Here is a 22,534-nt window from a genome sequence, read left to right as displayed (position 1 = left end):
GAGTCCGTCCAGCTCAACCCACCAAACTCAGATCAAACTGTCAAACTAGGCAGTGCTGATCAAATATAAATTAAGATTCTGTTACTGCGTGACTATTTCTCTCCTCAAATCTTTTCAAACATATTTTATTGTACTGTTTATCTATAATATGAGATTGTGTGTGACCAGTCGAACTGCCATTGTTACCTGCTACAGAGTTGCAACCAAGTGCAGCCAATGAGAGCAGCTCAACTCGCCCTGCTGGCTGTAAGAAACCAACATGGCGACGACCATAATGCCAAAGTTGAGGCTTCAGAACGGTACTCCATAGACCTATGGGTGAAGTCATTATAAGTCGACCTGCATTAGACTTAACAATCAACTATCTTTCTCAGCTCTGGTTGGTTGTTTTCGTTCAGGCCTGGTGGATTCTTGCAAATGCCATTAGGAGTACTAGGAGGAGCCAGAGGAACCTGATTTTTTCACAGATGATCTGTCTCATGTACTACTGTCAGGATATAGTGAAAGTTTCAGACAATATGACAAAAAGTATTTTTTATAAAGGTTACCTACTGCAGCTTTAATATCATTATACATAATCTGTTACAGTTATCTGAAAATACTGTTTAAACAGGAATTCCTTATTCAGAGTCTTAACTTAGTTAAAGTAGTCCATGTAAACACAGTCAGTGATTTAACACAAAGCCGGTAAACCGTAAAGATTAATACACATACACACTGTGACAGAGTTACACAGACACAGTGGTCGTAGCCAAGCTACCAGACATTTGAGTGTCTGCAGAGGGATTATATAACCAAAGTAACAAAAGATGGATGTGGTTGGCAGAAAAAAAACGTCTGTCATTCCAGGGGTGGCATGCTCCAATCTCATCTCCTTTAATAAACATTATGAGGACAAAACAGAGAGCGGGACCTCTCACTGCAGGCATGACACATCTTATCTGTGCAGGGTTTGTTATATAAGGTCAACCCACATGTGGGAAAGAAAAAGGTTCTCTGTGAGATGGGAACAGGTTTAAACATGTCACTGACATATATGTCAATTAAAGGAAAACCCCAACTGTGGATCCTCTTATCATCAATCTGTGGTATTATGTCAGTGTGTTCTATTGCTTTCCCTCAGCTTGATTCAGTAAGTGCTTTCTGATGTATCTTTAAATATCTGCACATCATGTCCCCATTGTCTACATTTGGCCAGTTATTTCAGAAAAGCACCCACAAATGCCAAAAGCTATTTCTCCAACTTCTTTTTGAAGTGTTTCCAGGTAAATCTCCCCTCTAACATTAACTAAACATCCTCAGTCTATTTAGGTTTGCAGGGGGGTGGCAGCTGCGCTAAGTTTGCAACTTTCTGACAAGCTGTCAAACCCCCTGCTCCTGACCTGCCTTTTTGTTAAAGAATTTGACCTTTGAACTTTCATTGTGTGGCCTAAAAGCCTGAGGACAGAGCACCTGCCTGCCACCCCTGACACGCACCTCCATTTAGGCGACACACAGACACTGACTCCAAAATATCTCTGTCAACGGTTTCTTAGTGTGCGAATGAATTTCCCTGAAACTGATCTGCTTGAAAAACCCTGAAGAATTTTAATAGTCTTGTAAAATATTCATAGAGGGTTTTCCTTCAGAAAGCTGACACTGGCTAATAAACTTGCAGCAATGTTCAATGCTGCCAGCTGGCAAAGCTTCCTCTGTGCTTTCTCTTTCTGAATCCAGCACTCTTTCTGCTGCCTCTTCGATACAGCAATATAAGAGCAGCAAATTTGAGTTCTGCGTTTAAAAGTTAGAATTATGACTTTAAAGTCACTCATAAGGCAAGTTTCCATCCAAATTTTGCACAAATTGTAAATTAATTTCTAGAAAAACTGTCACTATTCACTCAAAAAAATATAAAATAGCGTGTATGTGAATATTAGGAGCTGGGCGCATCAACAACAGTTGATGGTGCTAATTCTCCAAGTCTCCAAGCAGTAGATGGAAATGTACATTAATCCGAATTTTTCCGAAACTTTCTTGACATTTGTTAAAAAATTTGAATGGAAATTTGACCTGACAAGGCGAACTGAAGCTGTTCTGAAGGCCTGTGGTGGAACAACACCTTTATGTTGTTTTTTAACAGCACTATATTGTGCATTTTTAGGAAAGTTAGGAATAAGCCATTATCTTACACATGCTAGGGGCCTGGACTGGACACACACACAAACACACACTAATACACACACTGGTCGGCGGGTCTCCCTCTTTCAAACAATCACACCAGAGTTGTTCACACTCTCTCCCAATTTGCCAAAACATACACACACACATGCTCCAGCTCTTATTACATGTGTGTGCTCTCAGAGTGCTGGGTCACTGTGTGCAGACATTCAGCACCTCGCCCCTGATGGAAAACTGCAATCCGTTCACATCGTTATTTCATATTTTGGCTGCAGCGGTCCCAAAATCTTTCACCGCTGTGACAATTGCCTTAGCAGACGGCCAGCGCTGCGCTGCACGGCCACAATGCATGGAATCCAGACATTACCCAATATCCTGAGCGGGTCCGGGGGGATACACGCTGCTCATTTACACACACGCCAATACACCGTGTGACTGGTCCACAGGTCTGCGGTTTAAAGCCACAGGGGACATTTATCAGGCTGGACATGAATGACACATCGAAACACATGTCAATATTTGCTCTGTAGGGAGGACTTAAATGGAGAAATCCACACAGTCATTTACACGGTTACATTCATCTGTGACAGTCAGTGCACGTCTGGAACTCATTTTGTGATTAGATTTCAGTTTTATTTAGAAACCCTTAACTGCAAAAAAGTAGGTGTCCCCTCCACTTCTCCTTATTCCTGGATAATTGTTAAACGATGGTGAAAAAAGGAGCTCTTTCTTTTTTCCTGAGGGCCAAATCCACAACAAAACAGAACATTTACTGTTAGTCTTAAAAGGATAATTGCGGTTTGAATCTTATTTTGGTAGTTTTGGTCATTATTTCTGTCTCTAATAATAACTTTGTACTCAGTTCTCCGAACACAGCAACATGAAAATGTTCCCAGATCTCAGCAATTATACTGGTGAGCACAGCGTTATCATAACTGATGGAAACGATGGCTAAATCTACTAACTAAGTTCTAGGTTGCAATAAATCAGATGCAAAAGATCAATGCTTTTTATATCAACAAGAGATAATGGCTATGTGTTATATTATCACCCGACTCTGCAGCACTTCGCAGCTGCATTTTAACATCTTTTGGCTCATTGTTTTGGTTCTCTCTCTCTGCTCTCATCCTGTTGCCAGCAGCAGCAGGCAGCTGTACACAACCTGCCCAGCACCAAACAGCAGGCAGGCAAAGTTAGCAACTGGCTTATGAACATGGAGCATTTAGCAGCTAAAGAAGATTTCCTCAGGAGTTGGTGAAGACCAAAACAAAGCTAAAAGGAGGATAAATAATTACATTACATTCATTGCATGGACACAAACATGACTCCAAATGAATGCTAATGTTGCCCCATAAATGCTAAATGTGTAAATAAACAACTGCTAACCTCATAGCTATATCATCTTTGTACAGTCATAATATATCACTTGTGTTTGCAGCTGTTTCTGCACCCTTTATTTACTGTATATAGACATACATTCATATTGTATACATAACCATTCAAAATTGAATGCACTGTTTGCATTTGTTTACAATCTACAGAACACCTGACTTGATTACATAATAGTTCACTTTTACCGATCATTGTTCAGCTTTGTGGTTCCTGTTTTTAGCTGTATGTGTCTTTCTAGCTTCCTGTATAATGTTGTATGTCCCCACACATTTACTTAAAAATGGAGGGGATGTTTGGGAAAGAATGCAGCCAAAAAGTAATCAGAATAAATCATTTACATGGTATAATTTTTCTTTTGATTGGTTTAATAAAAGGTTTCTACAAATTAAATTAGTTTAGGCCTGTTTATTTTGGTTGAGGTGTTTATATATAATTCTAATATAATATAAATTGAATATTACACTCTGTGTAAACATGACTTATTATATGAGTACCCATACTTGGCTAATAAAGCTGATTCTGATTCTTTCAGAACAGAAAAAAACCACGTTCTGTTGTAGTTGCACTGGTGAAATGTGAATTATGTGTGAGGTTGGAGGGTCATGTTCTGCAGTAAAGTGCAAATTATATTTGAATTCTTTGTTGAATAAGGTTTGGTTTGCTCTCACTTCCATGAAAATGCATGGAAAGGTTGTGCATGAGTATACTCATGTATAGGCTTCTGCAAGACCTCTGCAACTGAATGTTCTTTGTGCTAATGCGTGCAAACAGGCACATACTGTACGTGTGTGTGTGTGTGCATGTAGGAATGTAAGACGGAGAGAAGATACCCCCCACCAGCTCTCCTGATGTCTGAGCCAGCTGGCTGACCCTCCCTCCACCTCACACCGCTAACCTGGCACCCTTTCACCTTTAACCCCCTCACACACACACATACACACACCTCGGGGGAGTCGTAGTAGAACTGGGTTAGCGTCGGGTGGTGGTGGTGGTGGTGGTGGTGGTGTGGACAGTTTCCAGGAATCACACTCATCCCCTTCCCTGTCCTCTTATCCTCTTCTGATTTTCCAGTTTTCACAGCCACACTGTCTGGAAAGTGTGAGTAAGCGTTTCCTGTGGAAAATAGTATTTCCAACATAGTGATTTGGCTTCTGCAGCCGTGCTACTGTTAACAGATGAGGAACAGTAGGACAGTGGACATGTGGAGAAAGAACAAAAATGCTGTGTCAACGGTGAGATGACAGAGCTGCATTTAACTCTCCTCAGAGTGTTAATAGAGAGGGGCAGAGGAAGACGGATGGTGGGGTGCCAGGCCAGGGTCGAAGGTCGACGTTGTGAGGACACTGCACAAGGTCTGCACTATAAAGGGGATATTTATGGAGCCATTATCCTGAGTGAGGCATCAGCTAACAACTCAAAGACACAATTAGGAAAGCATGGGTATGTGTAGTAAAGTAAAACCAAACATGATTTAAAGCTACAATTATTTAATTAGTTTTATTTTGTAAAGAAAAATGAGAGAGAACCCATAAAAACGTGAAATCTTGCAGTCTGTGATGCATTCTGCCCCTCTATTAGTGGCATTAAAGCTGCAGTATAATAACCTTTTGTCTTATTTTCTGAAACTTTCACTATATCTTGACAGTAGTACATGAGACAGATCATCTGTGAAAAAAATCAGGTTCCTCTGGCTCCTTCTAGTGCTCCTGATGGTATTTGCAATAATTCACCGGGCTTGAACGAAAACAACCAATCAGAGCAGAGAAAGATAGTTGATTATTGAGTATCAGGCCCAGGTCATCAAATATCAATGCTGGGAATAAGACTTAACAATTAACAAGTCTCCAAGCGTCTTTCTGTCTTTCTCGATTCTGATTGGTTGTTTTTGTTTTGTTACGCTAAGCAAGTTGTAGCTTCATATTTAGTGTGTAGAAATGGGAGTGATATCAATCTTCTCATCTAACTGACAGCAAGAGAGCGAATAAATGTATGTTCAAAATGTGGAACTATTTTAAAGCTTTTACTTACACCGGCTTGGACGTTTTATGTATGTACGTATATATATTGAACATAGCTGCTCATCTTTTGTTCTGAGAGCCGAGAAAGATAGGAAGACGGTTTGGGTGAGTGTCTTGAAGATAGTTGATTGTTTACTCTCATTCCCAGTGTCGGTATTTGATGACGAACTAAACTCAACTATCTTTCTTGGCTCTGATTGGTTGTTTTCGTTCAGGCTCGGTGGATTCTTGCCAATTCCATTAGGAACACTAGGAGGAGCCAGAAGAACCTGATTGTTTCACAGATTATTTGTCTCATGTACTACTGTCAGTATATAGTGAAAGTTTCTGCAGCTTTAACAGCTCTTTTACTTCTAGATGGCTAATACACAGTAATATACAGTAACTTCTATGCAACTTTATGGAAGTTGACAGAAAATGGCACCTTTCAAAAACAACTTTTTTGGAACTACTGTGTTAGACTTGTAAAACACAGACTAAGATGAAGAGGAGCCGTGAGAGTTTCGTGCCTCAGTACTTCCAGGAATGTTTATCACCCAGTTTCACTGTGTTCCACCTCGTCACCAACCGATAAACACACGAGACAGTAAATTAAGCAGTCGGTCTCTCCAGCTTATACCCAAAATAAAGAGTTTGAGGCACGTGAGGGTTGAAAGCGGAGCAGGACCGCCACAGGTGTAAACTGTTCTCCTCAGAACCTCACAGGCGCCAGGCTGATATGTTCAGGCTAATCTCATCTTCCTATAAACTATTATTACAGTTAAAAGAGCAGGAGTGATTTAATGGTGCAGAAAAAGGCTTTGTTGAATCAACCGTGAATCTTCGTTTTATTGCTGTTGCCACGCAATCCACCCAAACACACATGCACACGCACACAGACACACACACACACACACTCATATTCAGCGAGGGTTCAGAGAAACTTGCTCATAAGTGTTGTTTTTCTGTAAATGCACATAAACATGTATTCAATATGTCACTGCTGCAATGTAGCATTTCTCTCTGACATGTTTATCATCTGTAGCAATGTTCTGAATGCGTGTTCATTCACATCCCTGACCCCGGCTCACCTTCCACCGCACTGATACTGGAGCAGGTTACAAAACAGTCGACACAATAACAGCATAATCTGGTCAATAAGGCGAAGGCACTGAGAAAGAGATTCCCCCTGTATTCACAGCTGAGGGGGGGTTATTTTTAGTAAATGCACTAATGTCATGCAGGTTAATTCTAGCGTGGAATGGCAAAAAGGGAACAGGCCCTGCTGACTCTACAAAACAGCAGACTGCTTCATGCCTGGTTTCCACTATCACTAGTAGGGATTTTGGGCAAAACATTACCTAATGGTACTAAGGCAAAAGTACACACACTCTTTACTCAAGTGAAAAAACTCTGGATAAAGTAGAAGTACTGATCTAACTTCTTCTTTAAAAGTGAAAAAGTAAATTCTCTGAAATGTACTCAAAGTATTAATAAATAAAAAGCACTCTCTTGGTTTCTCTGAAGGACGTTTCTACCCGCTAACTGAAACCTCAAATTTGGTTGTGTGTCCCTCTTTTACATTTTTGTTTTTGTTGTTTTCTGGATACATCTGTCAATGCGTGATAACCCCTTAAATGCATTAAAACTAAAGTAGTGAGCCTGTTTTTAAAATGAAAGGAGTAGAAATGACAGATATTTGTGTAAAAATGTAGGGGGTAAAAACAACAAAACACAAACAAACTGGAACCTGATTGTTTCACAGATTATCTGTCACAAAGCTAGCAACAGTCACCTCTGACACCCTGTATCCATCGCCATAGCCATTATTGTGCTGATACTGTGTAGCCTGAATTCAGCCATCTCCACAGCCACAACATACAGTAACCTGTAGCCTGGTGAGTCTATAAAGCTCATTATTCATTGCATTAGCTAATATTTCAGTGGAATGGCATTTATTTTAACTGCATATTTGTCATTGTAGAAATAGGTGATTTGAGACTCGAGCCAACAAGTTAGGTAACTTAGCTTTTATTTACCAAAAGGTCTTGATTAACTCTGTTATTATAAAAGAATGAGATCATGTGTATTTAACGCTGTTACATAGTCTTCCATTCATTTAGATTTAAAACATCCATTAAACCATTTACCAAAACCACGTTTCAACCACCTCAACATATACAACTAACCAATCATAAACAGGGACACAAGCAATAAACAAGGCCTTATGTAAGTTAATGAACAGGTTGTGAATCAGCCAAAGCATTTACTACCTGAACACTCTACTCCTCCTCCCTCTACTAACATACTTCTCTCCTGTTATGTAGAGCAGTGTGGCAACATACTAGGTCTCTGTTACAGTGCCGGTGTGTCATCACTGAGGTGAAAGAGGTCTAATTAATAGCTGTCAAGAAGAGTAAAGCAGTCTGAAAACACAGCACTACCTGCAGCACATTCTGTACTCTAAGCTTGTTTTTCAGGCTGAGAATGACCTTCCATCATCGATCAGACAGACAGTACAAGTGCTGTTGGAGGTTATGAGTTACAACGGTACACATTATAATTCAACAAAATGGTAAATAGTGATTAAATCCATTTCAGAGCTACTTGAATTCCCAGTCATGTTTATAGAGTAGCTCATAAATAAAGTACAAATTATAATTTGATTTGATGTACACATATTGAGTTAGCTGTAACATCTGGATGCTATATTTTGCAATAAAGAGTGTGTGAAAAACAGTTAGCAAGCTAACAGAGAGGCTTAAACAGTCAGCTACAGTAAGTAATGTATAAACATTTCAAATATTTAGCTGAAATAGTTAGCTAGAAGTAAAGGAAAATGGTTCGAATAAATAGCAAAAAGTAATGGATGAACTGTTGAATAAGTTAAACAGTTAAAATGGTTAACATTAGCTAAAAGTAAAGTATAAACGTAGAAATAGTTCATTTTACGCCCCTACAAAGAACTTTCGTGTTAATTCTGATGGACAAAAGCGGTTTCCATCTACTCATTTCATTAATTTCAAGGATAATCCGACAGAATCCCACCAGGTAGCAGCTATTGGAAATAAATGTTGGCTATGGGGGTACGTCAGACAACAATGGTTGGAAGCTGCTTTTATGTATTTGTGTATGAGTTAATCAGGTTCAGCTAAAGGTCAAAGTGCAGGCTCAAATATGAACTAGCTCTTATTTTTTCAGCTTCCAATAAATGTATTATTGGATCAACCCTTGGCAGTCAAATCAAAAGCCAAACAATAGAGAAGAACACTGGAACATTGGAGCACATTTCAATTATTTTTTTGAGTTGTGACTGTCAACGATCTGTCCTTTTCATTCCATAGGTTGTATAACTGTTCCCAGGTTAGTTATACAACTGACCTGCCTCGCCTCGAGCTGCCACATGAATATTTGGTTTTGATGGACTACAAAAGGGAGCTGCACAGTAAAACATTTAGTGCAAGCAAGCATGCAGTCTGTTCAGATGCTTCGCCTCGGATTTGTCAGGAGTGAATGCTAAAGGGGCGTAAATTTCACCTTCAGGCATTCCGTCAGAAACAAAGTGACAGCCAGCTAATGTTTAAGAAGACTATGTTCCCACTAGTGCTTCCTCAAGGTTTGACGCTATGTTTGCACAAAAGATTGCAAAGCATCTTTTCAAGAATGACTGTGAGTTCACTGAGTTTGGAACTGTGATCAGGGTTTCTGCACACATTTTGAACTCAACTTTAATGAGTTTTAAGCATGTTATGGATGGGCAAAGAGTTTTAAATCGATCACAGTATAAATATGTTAAAAAATATATAATTTAATGAAATGACTGGAGACTGAAGAACAACAGATTTTACATTTAAATGTGTAATGTGTATTGTGAGTCACTGTGATTTCTCATGAGTCAAGGCATCATCTCAAAATGTAATATAATGTAATAAAATGTTTAATAATTAAAAAATAAGACATTTTGTGACCATTTTCATGTTTTTAAAATGAAGTAGTGACTACATACACACTAAACTAAAATGAACAAAATGAACAAACCAATTTTAAGTAAAAAAAGAAATAAATGCAACTAAATTTTGAGTAAAGTAGATTTAAAGTAACCTCAACTAAGACCAATACTTCTATGTACTTATCTTTCTCAAGGCAACTGAGTTCCTAGATTTTTTAAAGTAAGATGAACGTGTCAGTAACACTGTAGCTGGTGGGCTAACGTGCCAGCCAGATATTTTGTCAGGTATGTTTTGCCTTTATTGGATAGTGACATGTCAAGAGGCAGACAGGAAATTGAGAGAGAGAGGGGTATGACATGCAACAAAGGCTGCCAGTTGGAATCAAACCAGCGACAGTTGTGGTCCTAACCATTTGGCTACTAAGGTGCTCCAATTGTGCTGTGAAATTGTAAATGATAGTGTGACTGGGCCAAGAGCTAACAGTTCTGCCTCAGCATTGCAATCCACTGATCCACAGATCCATCCCAAGGTCAAGGATCCCCAATTTGAAACACAGCAGCCCGTATTTGTTGTACGTTACATGTTGTCTCAGGGATCCCCAATTGATAAGCTTTATTTACTCCATGGCTGTCTGTCTGTCCAACAGATTAGTCATTCTGATACATTCTCTCATTGGGCTAACTCCTAGCCAATAAAACAATAGTGAAATTAAAATATTCCCCATTCTTCTGCAGGGACCCCATGGAACCCCCCCAAGGACCCCGGGTTTAAACCACAGTGAAGCAGGAAAAGTTTCGTCATCCACTTTCCCAATAAAATAATAAAATAAGAAATAGTAGTAGAGCGGGAGACGGCCAGTCCTTGTGGCCGTCCAGGTCGTCTTGAACTTTCCTGGAAAACAGAGTGAGCCGTCCACCGGGCTGCTGCTGAGCCGGCATGCGTCACAGCAGCTGAAACACAGACACAGACACAGGGAAAGTGTCTGGGAACTCTGCTGACTTCCTTCGCACTGAAGTGTCTGCATTCGAGATTGGGCAACTCCGGGAAAGGGGACTCCCTTCAGAAAACACAACCAGATGGCTCGGTCAGCCCGCTGCTTTTGAAGTGTCCCCGTATGTATGCGTGTGTGTGTGTGAGAGAGAGTGTAACCACAGGCGTTGTCATCCAGACACACGTTAATATTATTTTCTCAGACCAAAGTAGTCTGTTCTGTAAGTGTGGGAGCAGACTAGAGGGTGGAGGGCCAGAACCAGACTGGCTGGACTCCTGCTGAAAACAATTAACTGAAGCAAGAAGCCACTTAAAGGAGTCTTTCATTTAGCCGTTTAATCAATAAATTACTATAATTAAAGCTTTAATCAGCTAAATATGTTTTCACCAACATCCTCAGATCTCAGTGACTCAGACTGTGTCGTGTGTTCCTGAGAAGGCTGCGAGAGTTCAAAAGGTGTCTCGTAGTCTTTACAGGCTTGTCGAGCTCTTTATAAATACTTTGAGTCAGTCCTGTGCAGTTTAGATAGATAGATAGATATATACTTTATTAATCCCCTATTGGAGAAATTCTTCTTTTCACTCTTTTTATTTTATACACACACACACACACACACAGGCTGAACCACACACTTCATGCACTTGTGGACATGCAAACAGGGGAGCAGAGTATGGTGGAGTTGACTAGTGATGGGGCTGCCACGTTAACAACGCCCCATGAGCAGGCCTTGCTCAAGGGCACCTCGGCAGAGCACAGGAGGTGAAACTGGCACCTCTCCAGCTACCACTCCACACTCCATACTGTGGTCCGTGGGACTTGAACTGGCAACCTTCCGGGTTCCCAAGCCAAGTCCCTACACAGAGCTACTAGCTTTACAATGCTAAAAAAAAAAGGCTTGACGTGGGATGTTTGACAGAACTACAACAGCTGCTGTGTCAGATACTTCCGTTCACAGAGATTAGTCTTTGTGTGTTTCTCAGCTTCCCCTGGTCTTTCTGCAGCAAAGCATTGGAATAATGTAATCCTACAGGTCACGGCAGAGGTCGCTGCTTCAGTCGGGATGTGCAAAATCAAACACTGCACTTGAGGAAAGAAGCGCCCGACAGATTTTTACTGTTTGGCAGTACCGTTTTTGTTGCCTCTAACGCTCTGTGATCACTCATTTTAATGTCAGTTTATCACACTGAGTTTTCATTGCTTGTCATTTTTTGGCTTTGTTTTGTTTTAATGCCCATTACAGTCTTTCAGTGGCTAGACTAACCAGTCTATGCTGGTTATAAGAAATCTTGCCAAAATTGCTTACCCCACTGGCAGGTTTTGAAAATTGGATTATATTTAAGAATATCTCGCTTGTTTCTAGAAAGTCTGTTTTTGCAGTGCAGTTTTGTTGTCCGATATAAGATAAAGAAGAGGGGTTTTGCCCATTTTCATATCTATGTGGACAGATATATTTACAAAAACAACCTTAAAATACTAGTGCAGATGCATGGCGTGTAAACCTGCGTTTGGATTTGACCAAAAACCCACATTTTACTGCTTTTAGTGATATTCTGAGATTGAAACTAAGATTTTAGGGACCCTTTTTTATAGCAGAACGGTTACAATAATACACAGTGACCGCCCATTTTATATCAAACAGCAAAATCCCGATCCTTTAATATTAAAGTTCCCCTCCAGACATGTATTATGACATGTATACAAATAGTCTGCTTGGAACAACATGGTGCGTCTGATGTTATTCTGCATCTACTCCTTCTACCTCATAAAAAATTCCAGAGTCTATGAGTGTACACATTTTGCTGGACACAAGATGTCTCCTACGTCAACATCAACGGTAGGAATGAGACGAACAACAGAGTTCTGGCTGGAGGGGGAATTTAATGTCCTGTCACTACTTTAAAATAAGAAAAGCTATTTACATGAAAGATGTTTGACAGCTGAGTGTCTCACTGTTAGGAACATGGAGCATACCCCACACCTTTCCTTTGAAGCTGATGACAAATCATGAGTTCGGCAACATGAACCAGGAAAAGATTTCAGTGTTTTATCTCAGTAATGACAAATAGCGCATCAGTACTGGCTTGTTAACACCCTGCTTTACTGGAACATCCCGGCCAATGTGGTTCACTGTGGATTTCTGAGCTCAGTTCCTACTGTCATATATATAATTATATAGAAATATAACCACCCCTAATGTCTTTAGTTCAACAGAAGGAACCAGAGGTGTGGACTTGAGTCATACTTGACTTACAACTTATACAAGACTCTCAACTTCAATTGGACTTAAGACTTGAAAATACTAATACTTAAATATCCAAATCACTTCTTTTACAAACTTCCTGCAGTTCTGTGTTCATTATTTGGGTTCATTGTACAGTTTCTCAGTAGTTCTGTACTGTTATTGTTATACATAAATATATTATGAAATATCCATATGTCAGGGTCGTCAGTTTACTCAATGATAGAAAAGGGCCCCCTTAAAGACAAAAGTTGCATTATTACTTGTAACTTAAAGTCACAAGTCAAAGTCAAAGGTTCAAGACTTCCTTGAGGCTTGCAAAACAATGACTTGGTCTCACCTCTGGGTGGGGACTATCTTCGCACACATAAACTACTTCTAATTTACATGAACTCATCCTGATGTAGTTATCACTTTACAGTAAGACGTGGGAGAGAATTCCAATCTAAAGAAAATTAACTAGAACATGTTGTGCATTGTGAGGCTTGTATCCTGGGCTACGTGTCTTTGGGTTTATGTATCTCTATGCAGAATCCGCCTTCAGTCTCACATCTGCAGCTCATTCCAGGGTGGTGATCTTCAGGCTGCAGTGTCTGATGGGGGAAGCGTAGCATTGGACCATCACAGCACGCAGCCCTCTGTTTATCTCTGATTCTCAAACAAAAGCCTCCCAGTTCCTGTCTGCTTAGCGCCTCAAATCCACAATCTACTCTCTCAATCTGCTCTCCCTCTTTCTTTCCCTCCTCTCCTCATTTTGCTGCCAAGACGTGATCCCCCTTCTGTTTACTGTGTAATGAGGAAGATCTATTTTCTCATGAGACTGAAGGAGCTGCGTTTCCTGACAGATGAAGTCAATCAGTGGGCCCGGATTAATTAGCCACAAGCTGGAGAGTGACCAGTTACAGGAGCTTGTTTTCTCTCTGCCCTCTGTGCCCGAACACATGCTGACTGACTGGGAAACACATTTTGTCGCTGGCTCACTAACACTGCAAGCATTTGGTTGACAAATGATTTCTTTATCCAGGGCACACCCTAGTGGTCAATGAGTGCAACAACGTGTGCGCCTGACCTTATTGTTGGACATACCTGTACTGGACATACCTGTACTGAACTTCCCTCACCTTTTTCACAGCAGCCAATGATACTAATAAGGTTCTGTTCCATTTAGTGTATCAGAGCCTTTCCAGTGAGCCAGCATGCACAATAGCAGTACCCTGACTCTGTTTGATCTGAATGGAACGGGACCTTAATTAGTATCATTGGTGACACTTGTGTTTACCCTATTGTTTCATGTCAAAATGGCTGCTGTGAAAAAGCTCTGTAGGGCTAATTTTATTTAAAATTGAAGATTGGAACTCAGGTTTTCAGGGCCTTTAAAGTGAATTTTGGGGCCAGAAGGGTTTTAGAAGGAATACAACTTTCAGGGCCAATACAGATACCGATTATTAGTAATCAATGACACCGATAATCCATATTTGGAACCTATTTGCTGTGAAAATCTGCACATAAGTAACATTTTTGCAGGCAAATATTGTACTTTTTACTCCATTCATTTGATAACTTTAGTCACTTTGCAGATTCACATTAATACAAAATATAAAACTATAATGTATATTTTTATACCTTGCATCCATATCATATCTTTAAAAGTAATAATATGTCAGTGTTGCCTGCAAGTGGCCAAAAAACCACTCAATTGAGCTTTAAATGTAATTTTAATTCTTTTCTCTTTCACCAGCCGTTACACACTGCACTACAGTATATGATTATGGATGGTTGGGGGAGATAGGGGAAGAGCTTGGCTTTTTATCTGTTGACTAAAATATGAAGTGATATGCGAAGGAATTAGTCTGTAATTAATCTTGAAAATAAATATCAGCTGCCCCAAACAGCATTTTTTTATGATTTATGTTCTTACTACTCCCCTGCACAAAACCTATGAGCTACGGACACAGTCTGTATTCGATGAACTGTATCAATATGACGTATCTACTGACCCATATTCCACTTTATTTCAGGAAACTAAACAACATAAAATGATTGTAAAAAGGTAGCTAACATATATAATCACATTACATTACAATAAACTCATTTCAAAAGAGTTGGATATTTGCCATATTTGTACTTCAGGTTTTCAAAATTCAGTGTTTGCACATGTTGTGCTGTATGTACCCTGCATATGCAGCGCAGTACTAACCAGAAGCCGTGCAGTCAGGATTAAGCAGCTATTACGTACTGTTCTTGTTCCTGTTTGTTTTTACAAGAATAAGTTGGCGGCAGACAGACAGCCGTCATGCGACCATCAGGACATACAGTCCAGCAGTCATGTACTCAGGTGGCAGCAGGAGTGAAATGTAACTAAGTACATTTACTCAAAAACTGCATTTACATTCATATTTAGGGTACTTTACTTGAGTATTTCCATTTAATGCGACTTGATACTTCTACTCCACCATCTTTCAGAGGTTACTCTTGTCGCTTTCTAGTCCACTACATTTGTCCAACATTTTTCTTACTTCTCAGATTTCAATTTTAAACTCCCTTTCTATCCAGTAAAAAAACAAAACTGGTTATTTATTTTTGTTTGAATGTTTGTGATAAACTGAAGGGCAAAGTGTTTCTTTATGGTACTTCTTATGCTACATCAACTATTTAAAAATTAGCTAGAAAACGCAGTCACAAAGCTGAAAACAGGCCTGTCTTTCTGAGCTCATGAAAAGTTGTAAAAAGTGTATAACCATTTTCTTAAAATTAGGTCAAAAGAATTTTTTTTTTAATATATTGCAATATATTGAACTGCAACCCCTGTATCGTGATACGTATCGCATCGCCAGATTCTTGCCAACACACAGCTCTAATAAACATATGATCTTACAGAACCTTAAACATCTACATGCAACACACAGATCAGATATAATAATAAAACACTGACAGGGAACATTTTACTGCATTAGGACTAGGACTTTTCATACTTTTAGTACATTTTACTGTAATACTTACATACTAGTACTTGCGGTTTTGAATGCAGGACTTTTACTTAAGTAGGTTCTGAATGAATTCTTCTTCCAACAGAGTGTCAGGACATGAAGAGACGTGTAAATGTCCTTTGTATGAAAGCCAAATTCATGCAGAAACATGAGGACAACACAGACATCAACAGTAAAATTTATTCAATAAATTAACATACTCAACATATTCATTATTGTGGGATGATTCATCAGTTTTCTAAAGCACCTTAATCAGATAAAATGAGTGTGCTTTGAACATCAGAGATTAAACCTGACTTTATTCACTTCAATAAGACAAAACTTAAACCCAGATACTTGCTCATTTAATCCGACGGATCGGCAGGAAAAGTTTCAAAACAAACCAACCATTCATTTGTTCAACCTGAAGTTCAACATTCCTATTATGGAACAAGGACCATTTCTCATCTTAGATAACTGGACATTCCCTGCATGCCTGCCCTCCTCTCCTCTGCTTTTTCCAGTTCCTTCTGCAGACACAAAGTGCTTTGGAACATGTTTTGTAGTGGTTATTTTGAGCCTTAAGTAGAAACCCCATTTGTATCAGGGTCAGATATTTTAACAAGTCTTAAAGGGAACGCTCCATGGGAAGAAGGAGAGATGTGTGCGGAGAGGTTATTTACAGGATACGGTTATAATGAACCAGGCTGCATTTTTGCAGCATGAAAACTAGTCAAAGTACCTTTCAATGATGGAAGATCAATTTCTAGGAATTTATATTTGGATTAAACAAACTGCAACAGCTTGGCAAGTTTATGGAGTGCAGCAGACAAGCTCCATATTCAGGCCAGCATCGTGATGCCCGGGCGCGTTCAGGGAGAGAGCCAAATGAGGGAATTAAATTGAGAGATTTGGACGAGGGTCTGAAAGCCTGAAATATTGCTTTTGAAAGCTTTGTAAAGATCTGTCAGACAAACAGTAAACACACAGGTACAGACTGAGAGCTGACAGGTGGCCTCTTGCTTTTTAAAGCTGGGCATCGTAAACTGTTACCGTTGGCAGCTCCGGATTGAAAACTAAAGGTTTTTAACTTAAACACCCCAAAATCCTGAAGGGTGAAGTCAGTAAAGTTCACGTGGACGGTGTTTTTTTACTTTATACTGAAGGGGGAAATGGGCAACATGATTTGCTTACTACTATTAAGCTGTTTCTAATTCAGATTAAAAGCAAGGACTAAAGGACTACACCAGTGTTTTGAATGTTTTACCCCAATTGCTAACCTTGTAAGGCTTCAAGCTATGCACTTGTATTTAAACCACAGTGGTTAGGACCAATCAGCATCCTATGAGGAACTACTGGCAGCTACGGCAGTGCTTTAACACTAGATATGACGCAGTAAGAAGCGACTGTTCATTCAGAAACAACAATGGCTGCTAAAGAGGTTAGCATAGATGCTGCTAGCATCAGAACTGCAGAGTATTTCCTCTTTGAAAGAAGAGCAAAGAACGGCACTGATACTGCTAACTATCCAATAAAGACAATAAATAGCCCCCCCCCAAAAAAAAAATCATTACTTAACAAAAAAAATCTATATCTTGTGACTTGCTTCTTGCTTTAGATGTGCCTGGACCAAGCAAGAGTTGGTAGTGCAGCAACAAGAACAAGAACCCTCGCGAACCAACACAGTATGCCAAAAAATGACATCCATATTTGCCAAGGTTAATGTTCAGGCCAACATTCAGTGGCAATGCAGGAAATGGTTTGCACTTTATGTGTTGAGATAGGAGGAAGTAACATCGCCATTAACACACATTAACATAATAAACCACACCTGTAGGTCACGCTGTAGCTGCCAGTAGTTCTTCACTGGGCCGAACTACTGTGGCTGCTAGCTTAGGTTTCTGAAGCTATTCTACAAACACCTCTGAAGAACCATATCAGCAGTTTGAAGTGGGACCTAGAAAAGATGAGAAAGGTTCAGTTTTATGCAAATATTTTTAAAAACATCAACCCAGAGAAAACCAATTACAGCGCTTGTTTTGTTTACATTGGAGAATGGAACAATGGCTGTTACCATGTGAAGGTCCTACAAATGTTGGAGAAGCTGATTGTTGCAGTAAATGGTTTCCCCATTCAATAAGACATATATCAAATTCTGGCCTAATGTGGCTATAACACCAGCAAAGACTGAGTGTCCTGAAATACTTCACTGTTAAAGATGTAATGTGTGCTCTGCTACAGAGACGTCCTGTCTCCACAGAGGTGACAAGCAGACAGCAGCAGCTAAATTTAAGATCGCCAGTCAGAAAAAAATAGAAGAAGAAAATGCAACCCACAAATAAACTTCATTTTGAAATGTGTCTTTAACTTCCCTCTCTTCTGGTGCTAAAGAGTAAATCATGTTCAGCTTCAGACAGCAATATCATAAAGAGGATGTTTGGCCTGATTTAACCACTACACATAAATGAAAGTTATGAAACTTCCAAAAGAGGTCATGCCACTTTATGGAATTCATAAACAACTGCGTCTCCTTCCAAAAATACTAAGACCTCGCTGAGCTTTCTGGGCTCTCTATAAGCGGTTTTAGTGGAGCAACAGACACTATAAATAGCAGCCAGGATCACTGCTTCCTTGAGACTCCAGTGTCTGTATCAAACAATGGCTGTCGCCAGGCGCAGGCTGTGACTCGCAGGAATCTAGAGATGAAGCGAAGCAGCATCTGGAGTGTGTCCCTCTGAGAGCTGCTGTGACACATAACACTCCTCGGTATTCCTCTGGAAGTTACTTTAGAAAAACAAAAACCGACCTTTTAGTTATCCAGGGAATGTTGACTGAGCATGCACGCAATGTCTCATTCTGCATTTTTTCTGCCACTCAGCATTTATGGTACACCTACGAGTTCAGTGACTTACATGTACTTCCTGGCAGGTCCAGGATTCAATCCAGCAATCCAGGATTCCAGCCTCTGTTGCCAAAAACTGTGCCACTTGTCTTCTTCCTCTCCCTGAGCTCTGACACTTGTTCAAATAAATACCCATCTGAAAGCATCTCTAATATTAGAAGCCCCCTCTTCTCTTGTAGTGCAAGTTACGCTTCTGTATTTATTTAAATGGCAAACATTAAGTGCTATTTAAGACTTTATAGCTGCAATTTATACTTGAGATTACACACTGGTGCCTCCACTGGCAACAACCAACCCTAGCTAAAATAAGTAACGTTCACACAGCGCGCCCATGTTTTTAGTGGTGAATGCGGCTTCGTCTAGAACAGATGTTCCTCGAATCTTCCAGAGGTATCATGAACCCCCAAATTGATACACATCAGGCTGCAGGCTCTTATTTGATAAGATGTGGTCCCAGGGATCCCGTCTGATAAGATTTAGTAATTCCATAACTGTCTATAGATTAGATTGGCAGCATTATCTCATTGGGCTTTTGCTGGGGACCCCTGGAACCCCCTCAAGGACCCCTTGAGAACCTCTGGTCTAGAAGAAGCTGCTATTTTAATTTCTATTTAAGGATTATCATTTCCTGTCAGCAGGTTAAGTGCCCATATCCAAACAGTATGTCTATAAGCACACTCTAAAAGAATACATATCAATAAAGGATATTAAGGACATGAACTTTGCCAATAGCCAATATTCACAGCAAGAGTAGACAGGGTGTTAATGGTAATATAACAGGCTCAAACTACAACATCAAACTAATACCGGGACGAGTCTACACTGGCATTGTTGCCTCCCAAGATGGTCTCTGTGTCAGATTAGGTGATCATACATCAAAAATTCTTGCTGTGGCTTGGCCAAAAGAACATTCCAGACCACACGGCGAACCCCTACCAATCAGATCAGCACTGACATGCCAGGGACCAACTTCATCCTGCTTTTGCTCTGTGCTCCCACGGGCCGATGTCACAGAACACGTCATAGAAGTAGGGAAGAGAAAACACTCTAGTGTTTGTATCCTAGATGCTGTGTCAGTGGTCTGAAGTCACTTTTGTTCTCCAACATCCCAAGTCCGTCTGGTCAAGCCATTATAGCAGTGGTTCCCAAACATTTTAAAAACACAGCACCCCATAACGGGCGTTTTTTGTCATGGCACCCCTACAAGCAGCTACACCTGTCCGCACAGCTGTGAGCCATACAGCTTTCACTGTAATTTAGCTCTTTACATCAGCTTATGTTCACATGTCTCAGAATGCATTGACATCTTCGCACTAGAGAAACTCATGAGCCACAAAGTGTGCTAATTCACTATAACAACCAGCAACCAGAAGCAGTCTTGTTATTAGCTGCAGCATAACTGCATATTTAACAGTTTCAAAAACGGTGATTCTAAATGCTGCCTTTTTTCTTTTATGGGGCGAAACTTTATTAAACAGCAAAATAAAATTAAAGCTGCAAGCAGCAATGTTTGGGCAGTCCGTATGGGTCCTGGTTGTGCTGCGGTTCCGTCAGCACCATGTGTAGACCACACATTACATATTATTATTTATATCGATATAAATAAATATATTAAATTATATATAAAATTAAGTAAATTCCCTAGGTGGAGGAATTAAAGTACAACACACCAAATTGGCAAAAGTGACCACTAAATTAAAAACAGCCATCCTCCTATTGGGTTTTGGGTATGTGTCCAAGAGGCTTTTTGGTTTGTCTGGTCATGATACACGTGTGTACCGATTTGCATACATATCGGTGAAGCGTGAGCAGCCGAGTTTAGGGGGGCGCGGTCAAGCCCTTTTGCCCCGCCCATGTGCAGGACCCATAGAATCTGCACATTTCCACCACCGTTGAATTTTGTCCCGCGTTTCATGAGTTTAAGCATACGGCCACCAAAAATGAGGTCCTTTTGGCAGAAAAATAATAATGCCTTGCATTTCAAAAGTGTCCTTGCAGCGGTCCATGCTCGGGCCCTAGGAAACAAATGTTGCAGCACACATTGGGAACCACTGCCATATTGGACTGATTAACTATAGTATTAACCAGGTATAAGGTGTACACATCCCACAGACTCACAGGTATTCCAGTTCTGGTAATCAAAATAGCTTATTCTCTTAACTGCTTAAGGTTTTTGCAATAAAATCCTGTTGTTGGTTAGAATGTAAACACAATGAATGAATGTCATTTGTGCAACAGAGGAGCTAGGATCCTCCTCTGCCTTACCCCTGCTGTGTAACCCCCCCAGTGTTGAGGTGAAAGTGCTGCTTTGAAAAGAAGTGTGTGAGAAAACTGTGCGTCTATTGTTATCATATCTAATGCATTTGGCACCTTTGCTGTGTTTTTCTCAGAACTGTGCGGCAGCTCTGTGAGTCTTCAGTCTTTCTTTGATCCGGCTCCTGCTCCAGGTGACACTCATTGATAGCAGAGGTAGCTGATGATGAGTTTTGGTATGTTCAGTTGACCTATGACCTTCAAAGCTCTGGTGCCCAGCTTCTTCCTCACCGCCAACCTGCTGAGCTGCTGCAGGCTCATGGGAGTGGCTACAGAAATGAAGAGTTAGATATACAGTAAGTGTTCTCAATATGTGGTGGAACAGAGTCATGGGTCTGGAAAATGAATTGCAGTATCACCACGGCAATTTGGCAAATAGTTTCAACAGTTTTCTTGCTTGTATTCAAAGTCTAAAAACTGCTGCACATTCCTTGTTGCACGCTGTGCTCCACTTTCTATATAAAGCTCTGGTACTAGAGTCAAGTGGCTAACATATACATGACCAACTGTATATATGAACATCATGGTAAACAACAGGTGTCCTCTGTCTGAGACTTCCTGAAGTGAAGTGAAAAGCGATCCTTGCTTGCCATCTGCTGGCGGTACACTGACACTACACTGTAGCGCGGAGTGTGAGGCAGATACATAAATGGTGATGTTTGATTGTTTTGATTATTTTGCACGTACTCTCATAAAACTGTAGGCAGGCTGCGGAGGGGGACCCCTGCGTGGTGTAATCGGCAGGTTTCCTGTCGTGCTGATCTCTGGCGTAGATGTTGGCCCCGAACTCCACCAGGATCTCTATCATCTCAACCCGCATGTTTTTAGCGGCGTGGTGCAGCGGAGTCTCGTGCAGCCGGGCCGCATTCACTTTAGCACCTGAAAGGAAAAGGACGCAGATGTTGGCTCTTGATGGATAAGGCTGGTGATATTCTGTTTTCATTATTGTAAACAAATGTCACAAGCTAGCTAACCTGTCCTGAAGTTACACCAGTGCTGGAATAAAACTCCCCAAACTCACTATGCGTCTTACTAGATTTAAACCTGCAAAATCTGAGAGCAGTAAACATACAAACATGAACCAAATTTAAAGCCATGCGGGATCTGCTCTGGTACATTTTCCCATCCTGCTTTGCGCTAATGCTCACCTGCATTTAGCAGCACTTTAACACAGTCAGTGTGTTCGTTAGCACAAGCCACATGCAGTGGGGTCCCGTAGTAAAGGTCATACGCTTCCAGACACGCATCCATGGCGATCAGGAGCTTCACACAGTCGGAGTTTCCTGAAGAATGACAGAAAATATCCTATAAGTTTATCTATAAAGACTTATGTCGGGCTTAAAGAGGTGGGTAACTCGATTTCACAAAAACTAAAAGGCTTGTGAAGTGAGCTGAGGCACCCTCACCTCCCATGCAGGCCTCATGAAGGGGTGAGGCCGTGCGGGAGGTGAGGGCGGGGTTGGCCTTGGCGCCATGCTCCAGCAAGAGCCTCACACACTCCAAACTACCAGCCGAACAGGCATCACACAGCGGGGTGCTCCCGTCTACGTTCCTCGCATCCACCTGGGATACATCACAGGACATGGAATTATATCATTTCCTCTCCTCATTCACTCAACTACAACAA

General features: G+C 40.6%; 1 protein-coding gene across 2 annotated transcripts in view; it reads right to left on the bottom strand.

Annotated features, from left to right (window-relative positions):
• Positions 1-15,875: 15,875 nt before the first annotated feature.
• Positions 15,876-22,534, bottom strand: part of LOC118337357 (ankyrin repeat and SOCS box protein 13-like) — an 8,754-nt gene continuing 2,095 nt past the window's right edge. Inside the window, exons 3-7 of one of the 2 annotated variants that reach the window (XR_004797147.1) lie at positions 22,314-22,470; positions 22,056-22,190; positions 21,595-21,786; positions 18,605-21,176; positions 15,876-18,476 (exon numbers count right to left, since the gene is read on the bottom strand). Coding sequence is in view for 1 of the 2 variants with exons in the window: in XM_035674336.1 (XP_035530229.1) it covers positions 21,049-21,176; positions 21,595-21,786; positions 22,056-22,190; positions 22,314-22,470 (612 nt within the window). In the remaining variant the exon portion in view is untranslated. Of the gene's footprint in view, positions 21,177-21,594; positions 21,787-22,055; positions 22,191-22,313; positions 22,471-22,534 lie in introns of both variants that reach the window. The other variant, XM_035674336.1, reaches the window with a different exon arrangement.

Source organism: Morone saxatilis, unplaced genomic scaffold (genome assembly GCF_004916995.1).
Source record: "Morone saxatilis isolate NCDOM2014 unplaced genomic scaffold, NCSU_SB_2.0 Contig10, whole genome shotgun sequence".
In the NCBI taxonomy this organism is placed as follows: domain Eukaryota; kingdom Metazoa; phylum Chordata; class Actinopteri; family Moronidae; genus Morone; species Morone saxatilis.
This window is presented reverse-complemented; position numbering and strand designations above follow the sequence as displayed.